Source organism: Amblyraja radiata, chromosome 2, assembly GCF_010909765.2.
Source record: "Amblyraja radiata isolate CabotCenter1 chromosome 2, sAmbRad1.1.pri, whole genome shotgun sequence".
NCBI classification, from domain to species: domain Eukaryota; kingdom Metazoa; phylum Chordata; class Chondrichthyes; order Rajiformes; family Rajidae; genus Amblyraja; species Amblyraja radiata.
Window position 1 is genome coordinate 42,199,061 of NC_045957.1, and position 21,119 is coordinate 42,220,179.

A 21,119-nucleotide genomic window follows, 5' to 3' on the forward strand; every position below is an offset into this window, starting at 1 on the left:
GCGAGGAACCCTCAGACCTTTTACTTGCCCAACAAATATGAGCATCTTGTTAACTGCATTGATGAAAGCATCATGCCAGCAGTGAAGTGACATGGTAGAAGGGGCTTTTCATGTTGTGCTTATTGAAAGGAATGTGGTACTAGGTGGTGGTGATGGTAGTGTGAAATGAGTGACAGATGTAGTTCTATGTGGCTGTGAGTTTGTATCTGGTGGGGAGAGGGAGGGGGGTGGGGGTATCATGATTTTTGTAGACCACATGAGAATTATCAACAGACAAGCAAAAATAAATTTCTGCAGAGGGAGAATGAAGAACTGAGATCTAAACTAACAAGCAAAATAACAAAAGAAAGAATCAGTGCATTGCCATCTGAGCCTTGGTCAATTTGGCATTGGCCAGACAGTTCAGGGCATGATGGAAAGAGGGTATCGGTTTATATGGCACCAGCAATAGTAGTAGTGAGGAAGGCTCTGTTTAGTTTGATAGATTTCACTTGTGAATTAAATATCTGGGCTGAATTAAACTAAATAGTTTAAGATGCTTCAGATGAGGACATTTTCAATTTGCCTACCAATTAGGAAAATAAAATGCAGAATCACAAATTCTTAACTACATTTGCACTGTGGATACAACCAGAGGGCTACATGGTGGAGCAGCGGTAGAGTTGCTGCCTTACAGCGCTTGCAGCGCCGGAGACTCGGACTCGATCCCGACTAAGGGTGCTGCCTGTATGGAGTTTATATGTTCCCTCCGTGACCACGTGGGTTTTCGCCGAGACCTTTGGTTTCCTCCCACACTCCAAAGACGTACAGGTTTGTAGGTTAATGGGCTTGGTATAAGTGTAAATTGTCCCTAATGTGTGTAGGGTAGCGCTAATGTGCGGGAATCGCTGGTCAGTGCGGACTCAGTGGGCTGAAGGGCCTGTTTTCGTGATGTATCTCTAACATAAACTAAACCAATGAATAAGCTATTTTAGATCTGGTCGTGCATACTGAGACAGGATTGGTTAGCAATCGTATTGTGGAGGATTGCAGCTCAGGCATACTTTAGTTTAAAGGATTACAACAAAAGATGTTTGAAACTAGATCTAAAATGTAAATAAAGGCATGTAAATAAATAACCTGAGATGAATTGACAGAGATATAATTTCAGATATTTAAAGAACTATTTCAAAATTCACAGAATTCCATTTAAGAAATAATGGATTTATGAGAAAATTGATCCACATGTGGCTAATTAAAGAGTTTAAGGATAATATTAAAGAGAAAGAACCAATTTATAGTCATAACAGTTTTATAGAGTACACCAGCAAGAACATTAAAACTTTATATGAGTTCCTATAAAAATGTATCAAAGAGAGCAACAGAAATAAATATGTTCTTTTAGAAGCTAAAACGGTGAAATTAATAATAATGACTAATTAATAAGAAATATCTTGTATCCGTTTTCACTGTTAGAAGATTTGGCACACCAAAAATGATGGGTAGCCAGGGGCAAAAAAAATGTGAGAAACCTAAAATAATTAATATCACTGGAGAACAAGTACAAGACAAATGAATGGGACTAAAGGTCAACAAATCCCCTGGTCCTAATGGTCTGCCTGCTATGGTATGAGAAAAAATGTCTGCCTTGATAGGGAATGCATTTGTTGCAATCTTGCAAAATTCTCAGGATTCTGGAAATATTTGAATAGATTGAAAAGCAGCAGGTGTCTATTGAAGAAATAAGGGAGAGAGAAAACAGAATTATTCTATGAAACGTTTGGAATCCATATTGAAGAAGTGATATCACGACACTAAGAAAACCATAAAATTACTAAATTGGTTAATCAAAAGGAAATTCTGTTTGTCAGATTTATTAGACTAAGGATATTAATAGCTGACAATAATACGATAGAACAAATAAAACAAAGAATGTCACAATTTTGGATTTCCAAAGTACATTTGTTCAGGTGTCAATGTTGGTTACTGCACGAGTGTGTGGAGTGTAGCATCATCTACTAGCCGAGATATTGGGTTGGACAATAGAAAACCAAGACCAGCAGGGATAAACAGTAATTTTTCCCCTGCACCTGCAGCAGGTTGTATTTAGCACAAGCTAAATAGCGCAAGCCTATTTATTATGTAAGGTAAATTTTGTATTTTTGATTTAATTACATCTGCTACATTGCTGTTCATTGTTCAATAGTGTTTTGTATTGATTTTTTCAATTTCATTTTTTAAGTCGTGTTAAGTAAAGATTTATGAACATTCAAACAGTTTGATCATATTGACATATGAAACGTCAGGGTGGATTGGTTCTGAGAGTCTTTATATCCACATGTGTAGAACTTAGATTGTTGCCTTCTCCTAATTTGCTGGCAAGGTAGTAGAGATCACAATCAAAGGAGAAATTTATTAAGAAAGGTTTAGTGCAATCAAATAAAGTCGATCTGGTTTTATGAAATGCAGACCAGTTTAAGGTTTTCAAGGCTGTAACAAGCAGACTTGACAGAGGGAAATCAATGGATGTAGTATATTTGGATTTCCAGCAGCATTTGACATTATACATAAGCTACACACAGAATATAGATCTGATTATAGTGATGTTACACAGAAACAGACTCTTTGGTATATGGAATCCACAATGACCATTAATCATCCATTTAAAACTATCTTGCATAAATCCCATTTTTTATTTCCCCCACTTTCTTGTCAAATGGAGGTTTAATGTAAGAAAGTGTGAAGTCATGCTCTTTGGTAAGAGTATTCAAAAATGAAGAATGGAGATAGATTGCATCTGAATAGAGTCATAGAGATAGAGATATTCGTGTGTACAAAACAAAGAAGTTAGTGGGCACGTGCATTATGCAGTTAAGAAGTCAAATTACATATTGGCATTCAACACAAGGGAACACGTTTAAAGGTACAGAAGTTTAATTGAAATTGTTCATTGAATTGCGCAGCCATCCACCGACCTGGCGAATGCTGTCAACCCCGATGCCAGCAGGTTCAGAATTCTCTGCAATTTCTCTTGTGTCTTAATGCCGCCACCAATGTAGCTCCAGATGGATGGAGTTGTTCACCACCGGTACCTTGAGGGAAGCGCAGTTGCTGGGCGCGTGGTACCTCATGGCTGTCTCTATCATCACCTGCTCTTGAAGCTGGTGGGAAGCGAGGTAGTTAATACTGGCCGCCAGCTCTTCGTCCAGCAGCTCCCCAACCAGCGACGGCACTGCAAATTTGGAGACCATGGTTGGCACCTCTGCTTCTGACAGGTCCCGTATCAAGCGTTCCTCCGCCCAGGACTGGTGGTCTACACTCCCATCCTCGGATGGGGAGACATAATGCAGCCCTGCACCAGGCGCTGCTGCGGGCCCCCGAGACCCGCTGTGATATGACTCCCAACCGAGGAGCACATGTTGGAGCATCTTCTCCATAAGATGCTCCACTCGGGAAAGGCGTCCGACAACGCTTCCCGCTGAAGGAGGCGAACCCTCCCGGCCGGACTCGTCCGAGTTAACCGGCCTGTTGGACTAGCACTTGGCTTTCCCGACCCGCGGGGTAGCCAAAGTGCTCTCCATGGGCACCGAGCCCGAGATCGCTGGCTGAGCTGTCAGCGAACGCGATGGTGAAACGGACTGCCGCCCGCTGACCGCACTCCCGCTGTCTTCAGAAGCGGTTCTCCCTGCAGCCCGTCGAGACTCCACCCTCGCCTTATCCATGGTGTTCTTGCTGTAACAAGACAGAAGACAAAATGACCGCAGACTAAGTTCAAGAACTTACCTGGAGGTCATTTAAAACTTGCCGCTGGTGGAGTGACGCGCCAACACGCCAGTCAGAGCGCCATGCATTTGACATAAATGACGCACATGCAGGCCGACGGGCTCTTCACGTAGTCACTCACATGATTCCGAAGTAAAATTGAAATTGTTCATTGAATTGGTGAAGGTACAGCTCAGAAACAGGCCCTACAGCCCACCGAATCCATGCTGACAAGCAATCCCTGCACAGTAACACTATCCTACACACACTGGGGACAATTTTTAAACTATTTTTATCAAGCCAATTAGCCCACAAACCTGTACATATTTGGAGTGTGGGAGAAAACAGGAGCCTGAGGAGAAAACCGAACAAGTCACGGGAAGAACATAAAACTCCTTTCAGACAGTACCCGTATTCAGGTTTCTGGCGCTGTAAGGAAGCAACTACACCATTGCGCCACCATGCTGACGCACAGCTTTGTTCAGTCTTGTGCGCAGTTTTGATCCTCTTATTTAAGAAACAATAAATTAGGATTAGAAGCAGTATAAAAGAGGTGTACCAGGCTAATTCTGGGATGAAGGCTTTACCTATTATGAATGGCTAAAGTAGTTAGAGTTTCCTCTTTGGAATTTAGAAACTTGTAAGATCCTGAGCGGACAGGACAGGCCAGACGTTCAAATTATTATGCATGAGTACAGTGAGGTACAGCTACACAAGAAATACTGCTTGTAGCAGCATCACAAGCACAAAGACTTGAACAAAAACAACGTATACACAAATGGCGCACAAAATTCTAAAAAAAAGATGAGTGTGCAGAGAGTACGACATTAGCGCAAAAATATAATTAGAGAAACAACCAACTCCATGGTTCTGCAAGAGGTGGACTGTAGTGGTCTATTGTTGAAGTAGGATTTGAGTCATGTGGGTTAGTTGAAGAACCTTATTGTTATTGTTGGAAGGTAGCTTTTCCTAAACCTGGAGGTGTAGGACTTCAGTCTTCTCTACCAGCTGCCCAATGGTAGCAGTGGGAAGAGGGCATGGCCCATGATCTTAGGTGGCACCATCTTGAAGCAGCATGTCATGTAGATGCTTCCAATGGTATGGACGTCGGCACCCATGATGGCTGAATCCACCACTCTCCTCATGTTCCTGTGCATTGGAATTGCCGTACTAGGCCAGCAGTGTTTCCCCTTGTGGAAGAGACTTGAATGAGGGAACTTGTTGAAACTTTATTTGTTGATGCCTTGAGTATTAGTTGAATACCGCACCTTTTACAGGGTTCCCAATTCCCAAATATTGTTTCGTCTTGGCTGTAAAAGCAGGACCTATGAGTTCAAGTTTCAAGAAAGCCAAATAAAATATATTTCCCAACCTTTTCAACACCTTTTCATTATCTCACAGCATTGACACAAATTATAGTACATCTTTAGCTGGCTGGCTTAGATTAGCTGACTCATGCTTTGCAGTGGTTATGTTGACCACTGCCTCGAGCAGTTCAAGCATCTAATGATCCATGCAGCCTTTGGAACTCAACCATAAGGGGTGGTGGAAGAAGACTCTGAAAATGCTTGAGGATGAGGCCGATTCATATTGTGTCTTTTGTCTGACTAGTTAGCATGCAAACAAAAGCTTTTCACTGTACCTCAGTTTGCGTGACAATAATAACAAATTAAACTAAACTAAGATGGATTCTTGATAGGCAAGGGAGGGAAGTGAACGATTCCAGGAAGTGGGGCAGAGCTGAGATTGCAAATAGATCAGCCTTCATCCATATACAGTGGGAGAGGCCTGTTCCTGCTCTTAATTTGTACATCCGTATGGACCGATTAGTTCTCGCAGATGAAATGTTACCAAACATATGGTGCCAGTGTGTGACAGTGACTAATTATATGGTTGAAAGTGGTCAGCTATCATGTTTGGTTAAAAGGCAGAAGTGACAAAGCATGTGAAAGGTCTTCAGATGAGGTGGTATAAACGGGCAGATGGAGGAACAGATGGCCAGCAGTGGAGCACTCTCTTACCCCTGCCTTGCCGCATGCTCAGAAGGTTAAGAATTTGGTTACATTGTTGAAACTCAGTATCTTTATTCTTGAGAAAGAAGGGCTCCTTTATAAACATTAATTGTTTGTACACAATGCTGAGCAACAGAAGAGAAATACATTAGGAAGAAACCTTAAGAGCCACTTGTAATATAATATGCACTACCGTTTGCATATCATTGTTAAGACTTCTTAAAATATTTGTAGTTATACGTTGCCTTATGCATTGCCTGAGATGAACATATTCATTGATGGATGAACACAGTCAGAACCTTTTTCCCAGGATGGAATCATCAAAGACAAGAGGGCATAACTTTAAGGTGAAAGGGACACAGTTTAAAGGAAATGAGTAGAACAAGTATTTTGTACAGAAGGTGGCGAGTGCCTGGGATAGTGGTGGAAGCAGATACTATCGTGGCACTTAAGAGGTTTCTTGATGGGCACATTGATATGCAGGGAGTGGAGCGATACGGACCTTGTGTGGGCATTTGAGATTCGTTTATCTTCGCATCATGTTCGGTTGAGCAGGGTGGAACATGCCTTTGATTATGCTGAGGATAGATACAAAATGCTGGAGTAACTCAGCGGAACAGGCAGCACCTCTGGATAGAAGGAATGGGTGACGTTTCGGGCCGAGACCCATCTTCAGAATGAGGGGGCTCGAGCCGAAAGGTACCCCATTCCTTCTATCCAGAGATGCTGCCTGTTCCGCTGAGTTACTTCAGCATTTTATGTCCATCTTCAGTGTAATCCAGCATCTGCAGTTCCTTCCTACACTTTGATTATGTTGTGTGCTTTTCCAAGGCAGCACAAAGTGTAGATGGAGTCAATGGTGAGAAGACTGGTCTGTTTGAGACACTGGGCTATGTCCATATCTCTCTCCAAGTTCATGCAGTCTTGGGCAGAACTGTTCCAACTTAAGCCATGGTGTAACTCGACAGTATGCTTTCTATGCTGTAAGTGTAGAAGTTTGTAAGAACCATTGGAGACATGCTGAATTTTGTCAAACTCCTTAGGAAGTGGAGGTGTTGATATGCCATCTCTGCAGTTGCATCAATGTGGTTGATCCACAGCATATTGTTGGTAATATTAATGCCAAATAACTTGAGGCATTGTCACTTTAGCACCATTGATGCTGATTGTGGCATGTCTCCACCATGCTTCCTGAAGTCAATCTTCATCTTGCTGACATTGAGGGAGAGGTTATTGTCCTGACACCATTTTACTAAGTTCTCTATTTCCTACCTTTGCTCCGACTTGTCATTGTTTGTGATGCGGCTCACGACAGTGGTGACACCTGCAAACGTATAGATGGAGATAGAACCGAATTTGGTCATGCAGTCGTGAATGTATAGGGAGTATCATAGGGGACTGAGAATGCATCCGTGTGGGACACCGCTGTTGGGAATTATTGTGGAGGAGTTGTCACCTGCAATTGATTGTGATCTGTGGGTCAGAAAGTTGATGATCCAGTGGCAGAGGGGGGAACTGACTCCTAGGTCCAAGGGGTTAGAGATGAGTTTGGAGAAGATTATGGTATTGAAGGTGCAACTATACTCAATAATTAGAGTAGAATGAAGGAGTCCTTGTTGTCTAGGTGTTCCAGAAATGTATTCAGGACCAAGAAGATGGTGTCTGCTGTGGACCTGTTGCAATGGTAAGCAAACTTCAGTGGCTCAAGGCTGGCTGGAAGGCTGGAGTTATTCTGTGCCATCACCAGTATCTCAAAACACTCCATGATGGTGGATGTCAGAAGACAGGATGGTAGTCATTAAGGCACGGGGATGGTTGTGGATTTCTTGAACTTTACTTTTCTTTGGCACCGGGATGGTTGTGGATTTCTTGAAGCAGGTGGGGACATTAGTATGCATGGGCCGCGGAACCCGGGGGTCTGAGGGGGCTGCAGCCCCTCCACCTTTTTGGCAAGACATGCTTCATAACCCAAAATTATCCAGCCCGCAGGCGTATTTTTCTCTTCTTCTGAGGACCTCCGACATCCAGTATCTCAGAATGAACGCACAGTTAGCGCGGCAAAACCATGACCAGCCGTGGCGGAAACCGACTGCCCCCCAAAATCCTCCCTCCCCTCCACTCAACGGCCATTCATAGCGCTGTTCACCATCGAGATATGGGGCAGTGAATGAAGCGCTGTGATTAGCCGCCGAGCGGAAGGGAGGGAGGGCGGGCCCTGAGAGGGGGGGAGAGAGGGAGAGTGGAGGGGTGAGGGGAATGGGGGATATACCCCCGCCCCCCACTTTTTGAGTTGGGGGATGGCCTGTATTATCCCCCAGTATTTAGAGGTCGAGCAACACCAAAAAATAATAATTGTGCCACAATCCCACACCCTCCCCCCGCTCGGTCGCTCTGCCCCCCGTGGCCGGTACCCCCGAGGCCGGTGATCAGCCCCTCCACTTTCAAAAATGTTTTGCGGCCCCTGAAATGGGGTAGTGAGGTTAGCGTTGTCTGTAAATACTTCTGCCAGATTCACACCAGTCTGGAGGACGTATCCAAGGACTCCATCTGGGCCAGTTGCTTTACACGGATTCACTCTCAGAAAGGTCGATCTTACTTCTGCCATGGTAATCGTTGGTACAGACGCCTGAGACAAGCAGGGCAGGAGACATTCCTCCACCGTCTACTGTTCAAAGTGGTGTTTTATGCATTGTTAATCGGTGTGGCTCCATTGTTGCCAGTGATACTGCCCTCCTTGGCTCTGTAGCCCTTTATATAGTTATGTTACAAAACTTACCTTCAGCGGCGCTGCAGTTCTGCCACTGGCCGTGTGCGCAAGTTTGGCCCCTTTGAGAGGGGGGTGGGTTTAAAATGCCATTTTCTACAGCCTTTTGAAGTCGATCTTTGTCAGGCTGTTTAGCTGCTGAAGAAAAATCGATCTGACTTGCATTTTATCAAGTTTTTGAAAAACATCGCTGGATAATTTAATAGCAGGAGTAAAATAAAAATCGTCTTCTAAAGCCATCAACGCCGACAATGGGACGGATCTCATGTACGGGACAAAGCAAGGTAAGCCGTTAATTTTTACATATAAACGAGCTTCTTAGGATGCCTTTAATCATAATTTCACGTTGCGAATAGGTGATTTAGGCCCCATCGAACCGGCAGTGTTTTTCCTGCTGATATGGGGTTTAAATTCACCGCAAATGCAACCTTCCAATTGATCGCGTTCCACAAAATCCCACTCCCAAGATGATTAAAATGGCCATTAATTTATGTGAATTAAACTAACTTCCTTCCATTTGGCCTATAAATTCATGACAATGAGATTAAAAAATCATGTTATATTGTCAATTCTTGTGTAATGTTATTTGGACACTTAGGCCATTTAAAAATGTTAATCTTTTGTTAAGAAATGGATAGATGTTTAGATCTAGTAATTTAATGTTGTAATTAGCTACAATAAGCTAACTAACTAATTATATGCTTTAATTTCAGGTCATCCAAGTAAGATGGTTTCATATTTGTTTCAGAATTTCAATCTATAATAACTGAAAATGTCATTCAGTTCTCATAATTTTTAAGAAAGTTATGGGCTTTTGACTGTCCTTGATCACAGCTTTTGAGTTAAGTCAATGGAAAAGCAATAGGGAACAAGATGCTAATTTCCGAGTATGAAAATGGCCATAACTTTTTAAATATTGAAGATATGAAAGTGAATTAGGTGTCAAATTAAACTTATTTATATGCTTTATCTGATGGGATAGATTGCAGACTTGATTTTTTAAATCTCAAAATGTTGTAACATTGCTACTTTATAGTGCGCAAGCCTTGCCACAGTCTACGGGTTTCCAATCATTGCCTTGGAATTTAATCTTGGAAGCTCTTGGGTAGATTTCTTGTACCGCTTGGGTTTGTTTCACTTGTTTTTCATCTGGGAAAGGACCTTGAGGTTCATCGACGGCTTTCTGTTTGGTAATATACGAATTGTCTTCTTTGGTCCACGGTCATCTACACACTTGCTGAAGAAGTCTGTGACAGCATATTCATCTAGGTTAGCTGCAGATTCCTTGAATCCAGACCAGTTCACCCACTCAAAGCAGTGGTGAAGGATCTCATTTGTTTCCTAGGATTAGCACTTTATGACTTTCTATACCAGATCCTCTTACTTTAGTTTCTGCTTATAAACAGGGACTGGAAACACAGTTAGTGTTTGGATTTACAAAAGTACATTCTAGGCATGGAACACTGTGTGTTTTTGATGCTGTGTTGCAGTGGTTGAGGATGTTTGGGCCTCTAGTTGGACAAAAGACATGTTGATAATATTTTGGCAGCACACTCTTGAGGTTGGTCTGATTGAAGTCCCCTTAAAAAAGGTCTCAGGGTACTTTCAAAGCTATTTGTGAAAAAGTATTGTTCATCAAGTGGAAGCTTAGCATCAGCCAGGGAGGCATGCAGACAGCCATCAGGACAGCCAAGTGAATTCCTGCAGCAGGGTGGTATGGATGACACTTCACTGACATTGTAGGTCAAAGGGCATGTTCCTCCTGTGCTGTACTTTTCTATGTTCCATGTACTTGGCTAAAACATTGGTTGATGTCTCTTTCGGTTTAGATTGGTACCTTTAACATTCGCTTGAGCAGCCAGGGTTCAGCATCAGCTGAATAACAAAGCATCTCCCTAAGGTGGTATTAAATTATCATCCTTATTCATGGTGGGTCATTATTTTCAGATTATCTTTAAGAAAATCTTGGGAGCACTCTGCTAGTAAGGCAATAGAGAAAGAGTTTGAAGTTTTTCAAGTTTTCAAGACAAATGCAGACAGTTTAAAAAAAATCAGAACCAAGTTCATGTGCACAAACTTCTGATGGTCTTCAGATTAAGTTTAGAAGGATGAGGGGATCTATGAGATCTCATTAAAACTTACCGAATAGTGAAAGGCCTGGATAGAGAGGATGTGGCGAGGATGTCTGCACTAGTGGGAGAGTCCAGGACCAGAGGCTACAGCCTATGAATAAAATGACATACCTTCAGAAAGAAGTTTATTTAGCTATAGGGTGGTGATTCATTGGAATTCATTGCCTCCGATTGCTGTGGGGTCCAAATCAATGGATATTTTTAAAGTGGAGATTAACAGGTTTTTGATTAGAAAGGGTGTCAAAGGTTACGGGGAGAAGGCAAGATAATGGGGTTGAGAGGGAAAGATAAATCAATCATGACTGAAAGATGGACCAAATAGCCTAATTCTGCTCCTATGATTTATGAACATATGAAACATTGTCTCTACTTCTCTCTTCACCGTTGCTGGCTAATCTACTGAATACTTATTATATTCTTTCTTGTTTTGTTACAATTTATTACCATCAGCAGTATTATGATTTTGTCCTCACAAGGAAAACAGTGGTTTTCACTAAACAAAGGCTGAAAACTATTTAGCATTTAAAATTAAAATATCTTATGCCATTGCAATTGTGTGTACCAGGTGCCTCACTATAAAGTGCATTTCCTACTTTGTAATTAAAGTTAAATAGAAAGGCAGCCAATATGCTTAGGGTTAGAGGGGAATCCTCATTTAGCCAACTGTCTATTTTAGGCATTGGAGCCAGTTTCTCAGCACGGAGGTAATCATACTTTAATGAGAGACAAACAGATGATTGAAACTGCTTAAAGACCCAGCATGGGCTATAACCATCAGTACTTTTCTAAATTATAGAAAAAGCCTGATTGAAGGGATAGGTTCATGACTGTGGCTTCCAAACTTGCTAGATGTTATACAGCAGTGGAATGATGTCAAGTGGAAGCTGGAAAAATCAGATAGCGATGCTTTCCAAGGATACAAACAATAGTCACTCCAGGTTAGATTATTTCAGTTTAGTTCGTATTATTAGTAAATTCACATTTAGTTACAATTACCTGTTGTACCTTAGTACAGAACAAAATGACTATAATTTCTGTTCAATATTATAGTTGGCAAATGTTACAGCAATGAACAATGATTGGTATGGTTTATGAAATGTTTTGATTTTATGCATTCTGATATAATATCTTATTATGGCTATCTTATTCCTGGTGGAACACATTTATCATTTTGGCAAATGTCAAAATGATGATGTAATCAAATGAATTGGAATTCAGCCACACAGATTTAATCTCTAAATCAACAAACAATCTGCTGGAGGAATTCAGTGGGTTGAGCAGAATCTATGGGAATTACGGACCAGTTAGTCTAACATCGGTAGTGGGGAAACTGCTAGAGTCAGTTATTAAAGATGGGATAGCAGCACATTTGGAAAGTGGTTAAATCATTGGACAAATTCAGCATGGATTTACAAAAGGTAAATCATGTCTGACGAATCTTATAGAATTTTTCGAGGATGTAACTAGTAGCGTGGATAGGGGAGAACCAGTGGATGTGGTGTATCTGGACTTCCAGAAGGCTTTCGACAAGGTCCCACATAAGAGATTAGTATACAAACTTAAAGCACACGGCATTGGGGGTTCAGTATTGATGTGGATAGAGAACTGGCTGGCAAACAGGAAGCAAAGAGTAGGAGTAAACGGGTCCTTTTCACAATGGCAGGCAGTGACTAGTGGGGTACCACAAGGCTCAGTGCTGGGACCCCAGCTATTTACAATATATATTAATGATTTGGATGAGGGAATTGAAGGCAATATCTCCAAGTTTGCGGATGACACTAAGCTGGGGGGCAGTGTTAGCTGTGAGGAGGATGCTAGGAGGCTGCAAGGTGACTTGGATAGGCTGGGTGAGTGGGCAAATGTTTGGCAGATGCAGTATAATGTGGATAAATGTGAGGTTATCCATTTTGGTGGCAAAAACAGGAAAGCAGACTATTATCTAAATGGTGGCCGACTAGGAAAAGGGGAGATGCAGCGAGACCTGGGTGTCATGGTACACCTGTCATTGAAAGTAGGCATGCAGGTGCAGCAGGCAGTGAAGAAAGCGAATGGTATGTTAGCTTTCATAGCAAAAGGATTTGAGTATAGGAGCAGGGAGGTTCTACTGCAGTTGTACAGGGTCTTGGTGAGACCACACCTGGAGTATTGCGTACAGTTTTGGTCTCCAAATCTGAGGAAGGACATTATTGCCATAGAGGGAGTACAGAGAAGGTTCACCAGACTGATTCCTGGGATGTCAGGACTGTCTTAAGAAGAAAGACTGGATAGACTTGGTTTATACTCTTTAGAATTTAGGAGATTGAGAGGGGATCTTATAGAAACTTATAAAATTCTTAAGGGGTTGGACAGGCTAGATGCAGGAAGATTGCTCCCGATGTTGGGGAAGTCCAGGACAAGGGGTCACAGCTTAAGGATAAGGGGGAAATCCTTTAAAACCGAGATGAGAAGAACTTTTTTCACACAGAGAGTGGTGAATCTCTGGAACTCTCTGCCACAGAAGGTAGTCGAGGCCAGTTCATTGGCTATATTTAAGAGGGAGTTAGATGTGGCCCTTGTGGCTAAGGGGATCAGAGGGTATGGAGAGAAGGCAGGTACGGGATACTGAGTTGGATGATCAGCCATGATTATATTGAATGGCGGTGCAGGCTCAAAGGGCCGAATGGCCTACTCCTGCACCTAATTTCTATGTTTCTATGTTTCTATGGATGGAAATGCATGTTCGACGTTTTGTGTCGAAACCCTACATCAGGACTGAATGTGGAGAGAGAAGATAGCAAGTGTGAAAAGGACTGGGGAAATGGTGAGACAGAAGTGAGAGGTAATTGGTGCGGTGAAGGGGCATGGTGAAGGACGATTTACAAACAGAGCCAGGCAGGTGAGGGCAAGGATGGAGGTGAGAGGTCGAGGCAGGTAGATGCTGAAAGGAGGCAGATTTAAGGGTGTCAAAGATTATGGAGAGAAGGCAGGAGAATGGGTTAGGAGGGAGAGATAGATCAGCCATGATTGAATGGCAGAGTAGACTTGATGTGCTGAATGGCCTAATTCTTGACCTATCACATGATTTTAAGACCTGCCTTTTTGCTCTCCTGTCTGCCTCATTCATGATCTATTTTTCCACTGCCTCCCCGTCTAATCTCCGAGCACCATGGAAGTCCCATTCAATACCAGGGAAGTTAAAATCACCTAATATTATAACCTTTTGGGCCTGTCCCACTTAGGTGATTTTTCAGGCGACTGCCGGCGACTGTCAAGTCGTAGCAGGTCGCTGAAAAACCGGCGACTGGCACGGTGACTATCAGAGTTGAACACATACACACATCATTTCCTTCACCAGCCAATTATGCAGGCAGGGGACAGGGCAAGCGGGGGGAGCACTGTCTGAGTGAAATTCACACGGTGCAAAGCTAATGTGATACAGACACACACCGCGATGAACAGGAAGGTTGGCGCTGTAATTAAGACGGTGAAAGCACAGTGTACGGGAAGGGTCCGTTAAGTCCTTTAAAAGAGGGGGGGGGGAGAAGGGGATGACGGGGTTGGGAGAAGGCGTGGAGACAACTTTTAAGAAACCAGAGATACACGGCTGTGAAGATCGACAGACATTAACATTACCGGTCGGTTATCCTTGGTTCTGAGATCCACTGTTTATGTTTTTTTTTCCCAATGAGCCAATGAAATTCACCGGTCAGCACCGGCGGCAACCTACATGAACCTATGACAATCTATGACCTCCTGGCGACCCACTACCACTGCACCTATGTCACGAGAATTCTCGCTACTCTCCATCTGCATGTTGAAAAATTAGCGGCGACCAGAATGAAGCCGCGACTAGTTCCGAGAATGCGTGAATTACTTACGACCATGAAGGCAACACCCCGGCAACCACCCGCAAACATGTGGTGACCACACAGTCTCCTGTAGTCACCTAAAAAGTCGCATGAGTGGGACAGGCCCATTACTATTCTTGCACCCATCTGCTACCTCCCTACATGTCTGTTCTTCTAATTCCCATTGTCTATTTGGGGACCTGTGTTACAAACATATCAAAGTGATCATCCTTTTATTATTTCAAAGTTCTATCAATAGAGACTCACTAGGTGATTTACAGCCCATTTACTTTGGAGGTAGTGTAGACTTGAAACATTTAACTTAATTTGACAGGGCTAGGATTATTGCATTATTAGCCATGCTGTCCTTTAGAATAATATATTAAAACTAAGATCCTATTCACCAGTTCAGATGGTAATGAAATATTCAATGGCAATGTTCAAAAAGAAGAATGGGCTCCTGTGGTGTCCTAGACAGGACTTGTTCGTCAACAGATATAAGGAAAACAGATGAACTGGTCATTTATGTGCTAATTGTGGAATCTTGCTGTGCATAATTTTTAAATAGATTTCATCTGCCCTGTAACTAAACATGGACTACAACAATTTTTTTTCAAAGAATCTGTGAGAATTGTTAACCTGCTAAATTAAATGATATGTCTTTATTTTGTTGATGACACTATAACCTTGATTGCTAATTTATTTTCCTTGGCAGAATGTGAAAGATGATGGGCAACATGTGTGGAAGCTGAAACACTTCAACAAACCTGCCTACTGCAATCTCTGCTTGAACATGCTGATTGGTCTTGGCAAGCAAGGCCTCTGCTGTTCCTGTGAGTATTGAGATGATGTGGAGAATTGACTGTCAGGCTCAATTCAGGCAAAGTTCCCTCAAAATCTTCACTGAGCTGCATTATCCACAAATGCACATTACATTATGTAGAAAATACATTCTTCTTTTACATTAGCGATTAAACAAAATAGTATTCTAAGCTACTTTGTTTACTTCTATCTGATGAGCTTTTGCTGGTGGTGATATTAAGAAATAACTGGGCAAAACTGGGCTCCTTTTTCCTGTTTGTTTAGGCGCTTCCTCCGCAGGTTGAGAAGTTTACACCTCCACTCTCCCATCCTCGCCACCTTCTACAGAAGCACAATTGAGTCGGTCATGACCAGCTGCATCTCTACGTGGTGCGGCAGCTGTACAGCTGCGGACTGGAAGTGCCTTCAGAGAGTGGTGAGGACAGCGGAAAAAATCATTGGGACTTCTCTTCCTTCAATCATGGACATGGGGTACAAGCGCTGTCTGATTAGAGCTAAGGGCATTACCAGAGCCCCCACACACCCACAATTCGGACTGTTTATACTGCTTAACTCTGGGAGGAGGTACCGCAGCATGAAGAGCGGGATAACCAGGTTCTGCAACAGCTTCATCCCCCAGGCCATAAGATTACTGAACAATCAACAAAACCGAGGCTAGAACTTTTAAAATATCGACACTTTAAAAAAAAAAACTTTTTATATATATTTATTTTACAGAACCATGCACATGAGGCATTTTTATGGACGCACCTAGCACTTTTACTTTTACTATTTACCTGATTGGAGAGTCAAATGCAACGAAATTTCGTTCAAGGTGCACTGTGTCTAGGTGTATATCTGAATGACAATAAAGTTTTCATTCATTCATTCATTCATTCATTCATTCATTCATTCATTCAGTCATTCATTCATTCATTCAGGCAGTGAAATATCTACGGATTGGAACACGAACACGAACACCAGTTGTGCATGCGTTATGCACATTCAAAGAAGAATGTAAAGAAACCAATTCATGATGTAATTTTTCTCACAACACTGAAATGATGCTTACTCAAATGTACTATGTGAACAAAAAGCATTTACTCACACACACATGCACACATACATACACGCACACGCACATGCAGACACAAACATACTCTCTCTCACTTTCTGCCACACAATCGTCAACACACTTGGTCACATTCTCAAGCATAATTTAAAAGGGTTGTTAATTACGTCCCTTTGGATGGAAACTGAGGTGCTGATATAGTTTGTCGATGGCTGAAAATATAAATTTGATAGAAGCACCATTTAATTGCAGAAAAATTCTGCACTTTGTGGCAACGAGCACATAGGTATCCTGATGGCCTTGCTATTTGAGCTATCATCTGACAGGAAGAGAGGGCAGAGTGCTCATTGTGCAGAACTAGTTGCCACATGGATATGAAAGAAAAGGATCCTCAACAGGAGGCCTGATCTGTAGAGAGATTTCCAAGGGTACTGGAGAGAGTGTTTTATCAAGATGTTGTCAGAAGGAGCTATCACATGTTCTAAACATCTATGTCACAGAGAATGCCAGAATTGTCAGAAAGCTTCAAGTCATCACAGCTTCTGAACATCATGCTTTGATATTGCGTCCCTTTGATTGATACCAGATTGAGGTAGGAGTCAGAAAAGTGCAGGTTACTGTCAGAGATAACTTTATTGTTGACCTCAAAATCTGGTCTTCTATTTAAGAAATTTAAACTGGGAACTTACCTTTTTCCTCCATAATTAATAATTTAATAACATTGTGCAAATACACATCCATTCTACTTCCATTTCCTTCATTTCCCAGACTTCTACTGTCACACCATCCATTTCCCAGTTTGAACAGTTCCAATAGTCCTCACCTCTCACCCCTCCGACCTGTGCATCCGGCATGTCACATTTCATTGTTTCTGTCAGCTGTAACACTATGCCACCACCAGGTACATCTCCTCTCCATTTCATTGTTTTCCACAGGGATCAATCTGTACATGATTCCCAGGCTCTGTGCACTTACTACTGCAGCAATTGGAAATGCAACACTTAACCCCACACCTCCTCCCTCACCATCATCCGAGGACCCAAATAACCTTTCCAGGTGAAACAACAATTCACTTGCACCTCCTTCAACATTGTCTACTGTATTTGGTTCTTTTGATGTAACCTCCTCTATGTCAGTGAGATCAAGTGTAGTCTAGTTAATTGTGTTGTGGAACACCTACTCGCTGGCAATCATGGCCATCTTGAACTTCCAGTTCCATACCTTTTCAACTCCCCCTTCACATTCCCACACCAACCTGTCTGTCCTCTGCCTTCCCCACTGCTAGGGTGAGACAAAATATAAACTAGTAGAATAAGACCTTATATTGCAGCTTAGTCCACAGCCCAAGGGAACAAGCATGGAATTTTGCAATTTGAGATATCCTGATATTGTGTTTGTTTCCTAATTTTTCTCTCCTCATTCACCCAGGTTTTCTCACCTTCCTTTTTCTAACCTGCTCCCAGCCCCCTGTTATCCAGTTTTGTTCCCCTCCCCCACCTCACCGTGTGCCCCTTCCATCCCTTTCATTTCCACTCCTGGCTCATTTTGCCCATCATTCCCTCTCCACAGCTGGTTCCACCCATTGCTTGCCAGACCCTGCCTCGCCTCTCTATCTCACCTCTTCGTACCATCTATCTCCCCTCAACACTTTCAAAACATCCTCTTCTTAAGTTGACGAGCTGGCAGAGCTGTGGACGATTTTCATTTACACTTTGAAATAAATGTTTTTTTTTTTAAACTTCTGTTCCTGAGATTTCTGATCCGTTTGTTTCCTTCGGTGATTTAGGATGCAACTTTTTGTTCATTTTTGTCTATGCCGCTGTGAATTGCTAAGTTTGTATAATGTTTGTCAAAAACACTTTATACATGTAGAGAAAATTAAATGGTTTTGTGCTAACTCTGGTGAACATCAGAAAAGTGTCAACAGGTGTTGAGACATTGCAAATAAAATAAGGAAATGGCAGACATATTGAATAATTGCTATCCTTCATGCTGGGATAAATAGATACCATAGCTGGCATTTCAGAGGAACTAATAAATCAAGAACTGAAAGTCACTGAAGTTAATGTAAGCAGAGATTGAATATTGGACAAATATGATGGTTCCAACAGTGAGAAATCCCTGTTTTCTTACAAGAAAGTTGTATATGTTTGAGCCTTAAGATTCCAAGAAACTACCAATTCAGAGACCGTTTTCATAGTTACAAAACGCTGAATGCTATTTATTTATGGACGAAAAGAGAGAGAAGTAAAATAGCAAATTATAGATCTGTTAGTCCAACATCTTTTGTGTAGAAAATATTGGAATCTACAATCAAGACTGGTGTTCACAGTAGAAAAAAATGATTTCTGAAAGATAGGTCATGGATTTCTGAAAGGTAGGTCATGTCTGGAAAGCCAACACAGATCTTTTTGTATAAGTAACTGAAATGGGAGCAAGAAAATACTGATGGATTATATTGATCTTCAGAAAATATCTGCCAACTTCCACTTAAGAGATTTTAACTGAAATACAAATTAATGCAATTTAAGGCAAACCATTAACTTGGTAAGGAGATTGGTTTGTAGGCAATGACGACAAAGTAGTCAAAATGGCTTTGCGATTGAGTTAGAAGGGTAGTGATCACCAAACCCCAAGAATATATTTGAAGTCTGGGGCCTCAACTGTTCTCGGTATTTATTAATGGCTTGGAGAAAACAATAGTAACCCATAAATTCAAGTTTCCATTGACACAGATTGGTGACACAGTAAGTCGTGCAGATGGGAGCATTGAGCCTAGAAAGTGACATTGATATATTGCAAACTGTTAAAACTGTGGTTGATGAATTTTAGTCCAGATAAGTATAAAGTCATCCATCTTGGACCAAAAAATGGAATAGAGCTGAGTATTTTTTAATGATTTGAAATAAAAAACTAAGATGGTGGAGTGCAAAATTCAGAAAATCCATGTACAACATAATCATAAGGCTTATAGAATGATATCTAGTGGACTTGAATGTAAATGGGAATGTCTATTCATGAGCAAGTCTAGGTCACCCTTGCAGAATTACATCAGTTATTTTTCTATTCATGAGCAAGTCTAGGTCACCCAAACACTTGCTATTAAAATTAGTCAATCCATTCAAAACAGAAGCTAAAACACATTTCTGTCTGCAAACCATGGTAGAGTTAAGATAATAGACGTAATTTCCGTTAAATCCAAGGTCAATGGATTTATTTTCTCATCAAGAGCTTTTCAAGAGAAATGGGACCAAGACAAGCAAATGGAGTTTACATATAGATCAATCAGGATGTAATTGAATGGTGAATGGGCTCAGGGGGTTAAATGACCATGCTGTTTTCCAACCATTTATATACAAAAAAATAATGACCTCATTTAGGTTATAGTCTCTTGCTGAAGTGAACTGGGTCAAAAAAAGCCCACACTTATTATTTTCTCTCTTCAGGAATAAGAATAAAAACAAATGTATTTGTTGGTTTTGCCTTAAAACTGTAAGGTTAAGTTATTTTTATTGACCTATGTTTATAATTCTGCAGTCTGCAAGTATACAGTTCATGAACGCTGTGTGTCCAGAGCTCTTCCCGCCTGCATCAACACATATGTCAAGTCAAAAAAGAATGCAACTGTAAGCTGTCCTCTTACTTATCTCACACAGTGAATTGCATTGGCTTTACATTATAGACCTGGTGTATTTTCTAAACAAATTACACATTTGCTTCCCTTAGGTAATGCATCACTTCTGGGTGGAAGGAAACTGTCCAAAGAAATGTGACAAGTGCCATAAAACCATCAAGTGTTATCAGGGTCTTACAGGCCTTCATTGTGTATGGTGTCAAATCACTGTAAGTATTTGCAACTCTAGCAATTCACAGATATTAATCGGTAGCAGCACATATAAAGGACATCCCAGCAGAGAAACTTCCTTTCTAGGTTGCCCTATTTTGAATGTGAATGCACAGCAAAATCTCATATTGCAGCATTGTACACTGTAATGTTACATAATATAATGTTGTATAATTAATTTCCTTCACATTTTGATTTAGAAGCAAATTTACTACCACATAACTGATGTAATTCTGCAATGATGACTGCAGTGGCTTTGCATCTATATATTGTTAAAACTGTGTGTGTGTGTGTGTGTGTGTGTGTGTGTGTGTGTGTGTGTGTGTGTGTGTGTGTGTGTGTGTGTGTGTGTGTGTGTGTGTGTGTGTGTGTGTGTGTGTGTGTTATTTTGCATGTTAAACGTGTTTCCTCGAAAACCAGACGCAAAAACGCAGAGATTTTTACAATTTCGGTAGGGATTTAACATATGTTCAGAAATCCACTCTTCTCTAGATTTCGTCAATTATTTCACCAGATTTTGAATAAAATTGTTCACAAAACATCAAAAAAAAAAAAAATCAAACTGCTGCATGAGCCAAATTGCCAACTCACAATGTCCAATCACAATGGATCTCATTTACATATGCCATCACAATGGGACAGGTGAGGGAGATTGGAACCTTCACGTGTTCCCACTAAAATCAACCTTCTGCATGAGTCACAGCGCCATCTCACAGATGTCTAATCACAATGGGACAGGGGTGGGAGATCTCTCCCCCTCACTCCCTCCCTTTCACAATGCCTTTGCACCTGGCCCAGCTGCCCCCTCCCCCCTCCCCCGGCCCTGCCCCCCCCCAGCCTGCCTGGTGACCCTGCCCGGCCCCGCCCGCTGACCTCACAATGCCTTTGCACCTGGCCCAACTGGCCCTGCCCGACCCTGCCCCCCC

At 41.8% G+C, this 21,119-nt stretch overlaps 1 protein-coding gene across 1 annotated transcript in view; it reads left to right on the top strand.

The window, feature by feature from the left end:
• dgkb (diacylglycerol kinase beta) overlaps positions 1–21,119 on the top strand; it is a 568,450-nt gene that overhangs the window by 141,467 nt on the left and 405,864 nt on the right. The window contains exons 8-10 of the mRNA XM_033045582.1: positions 15,192–15,309; positions 19,887–19,975; positions 20,076–20,192. Coding sequence (XP_032901473.1) covers positions 15,192–15,309; positions 19,887–19,975; positions 20,076–20,192 — 324 coding nt within the window. The remainder of the gene's footprint in view (positions 1–15,191; positions 15,310–19,886; positions 19,976–20,075; positions 20,193–21,119) is intronic.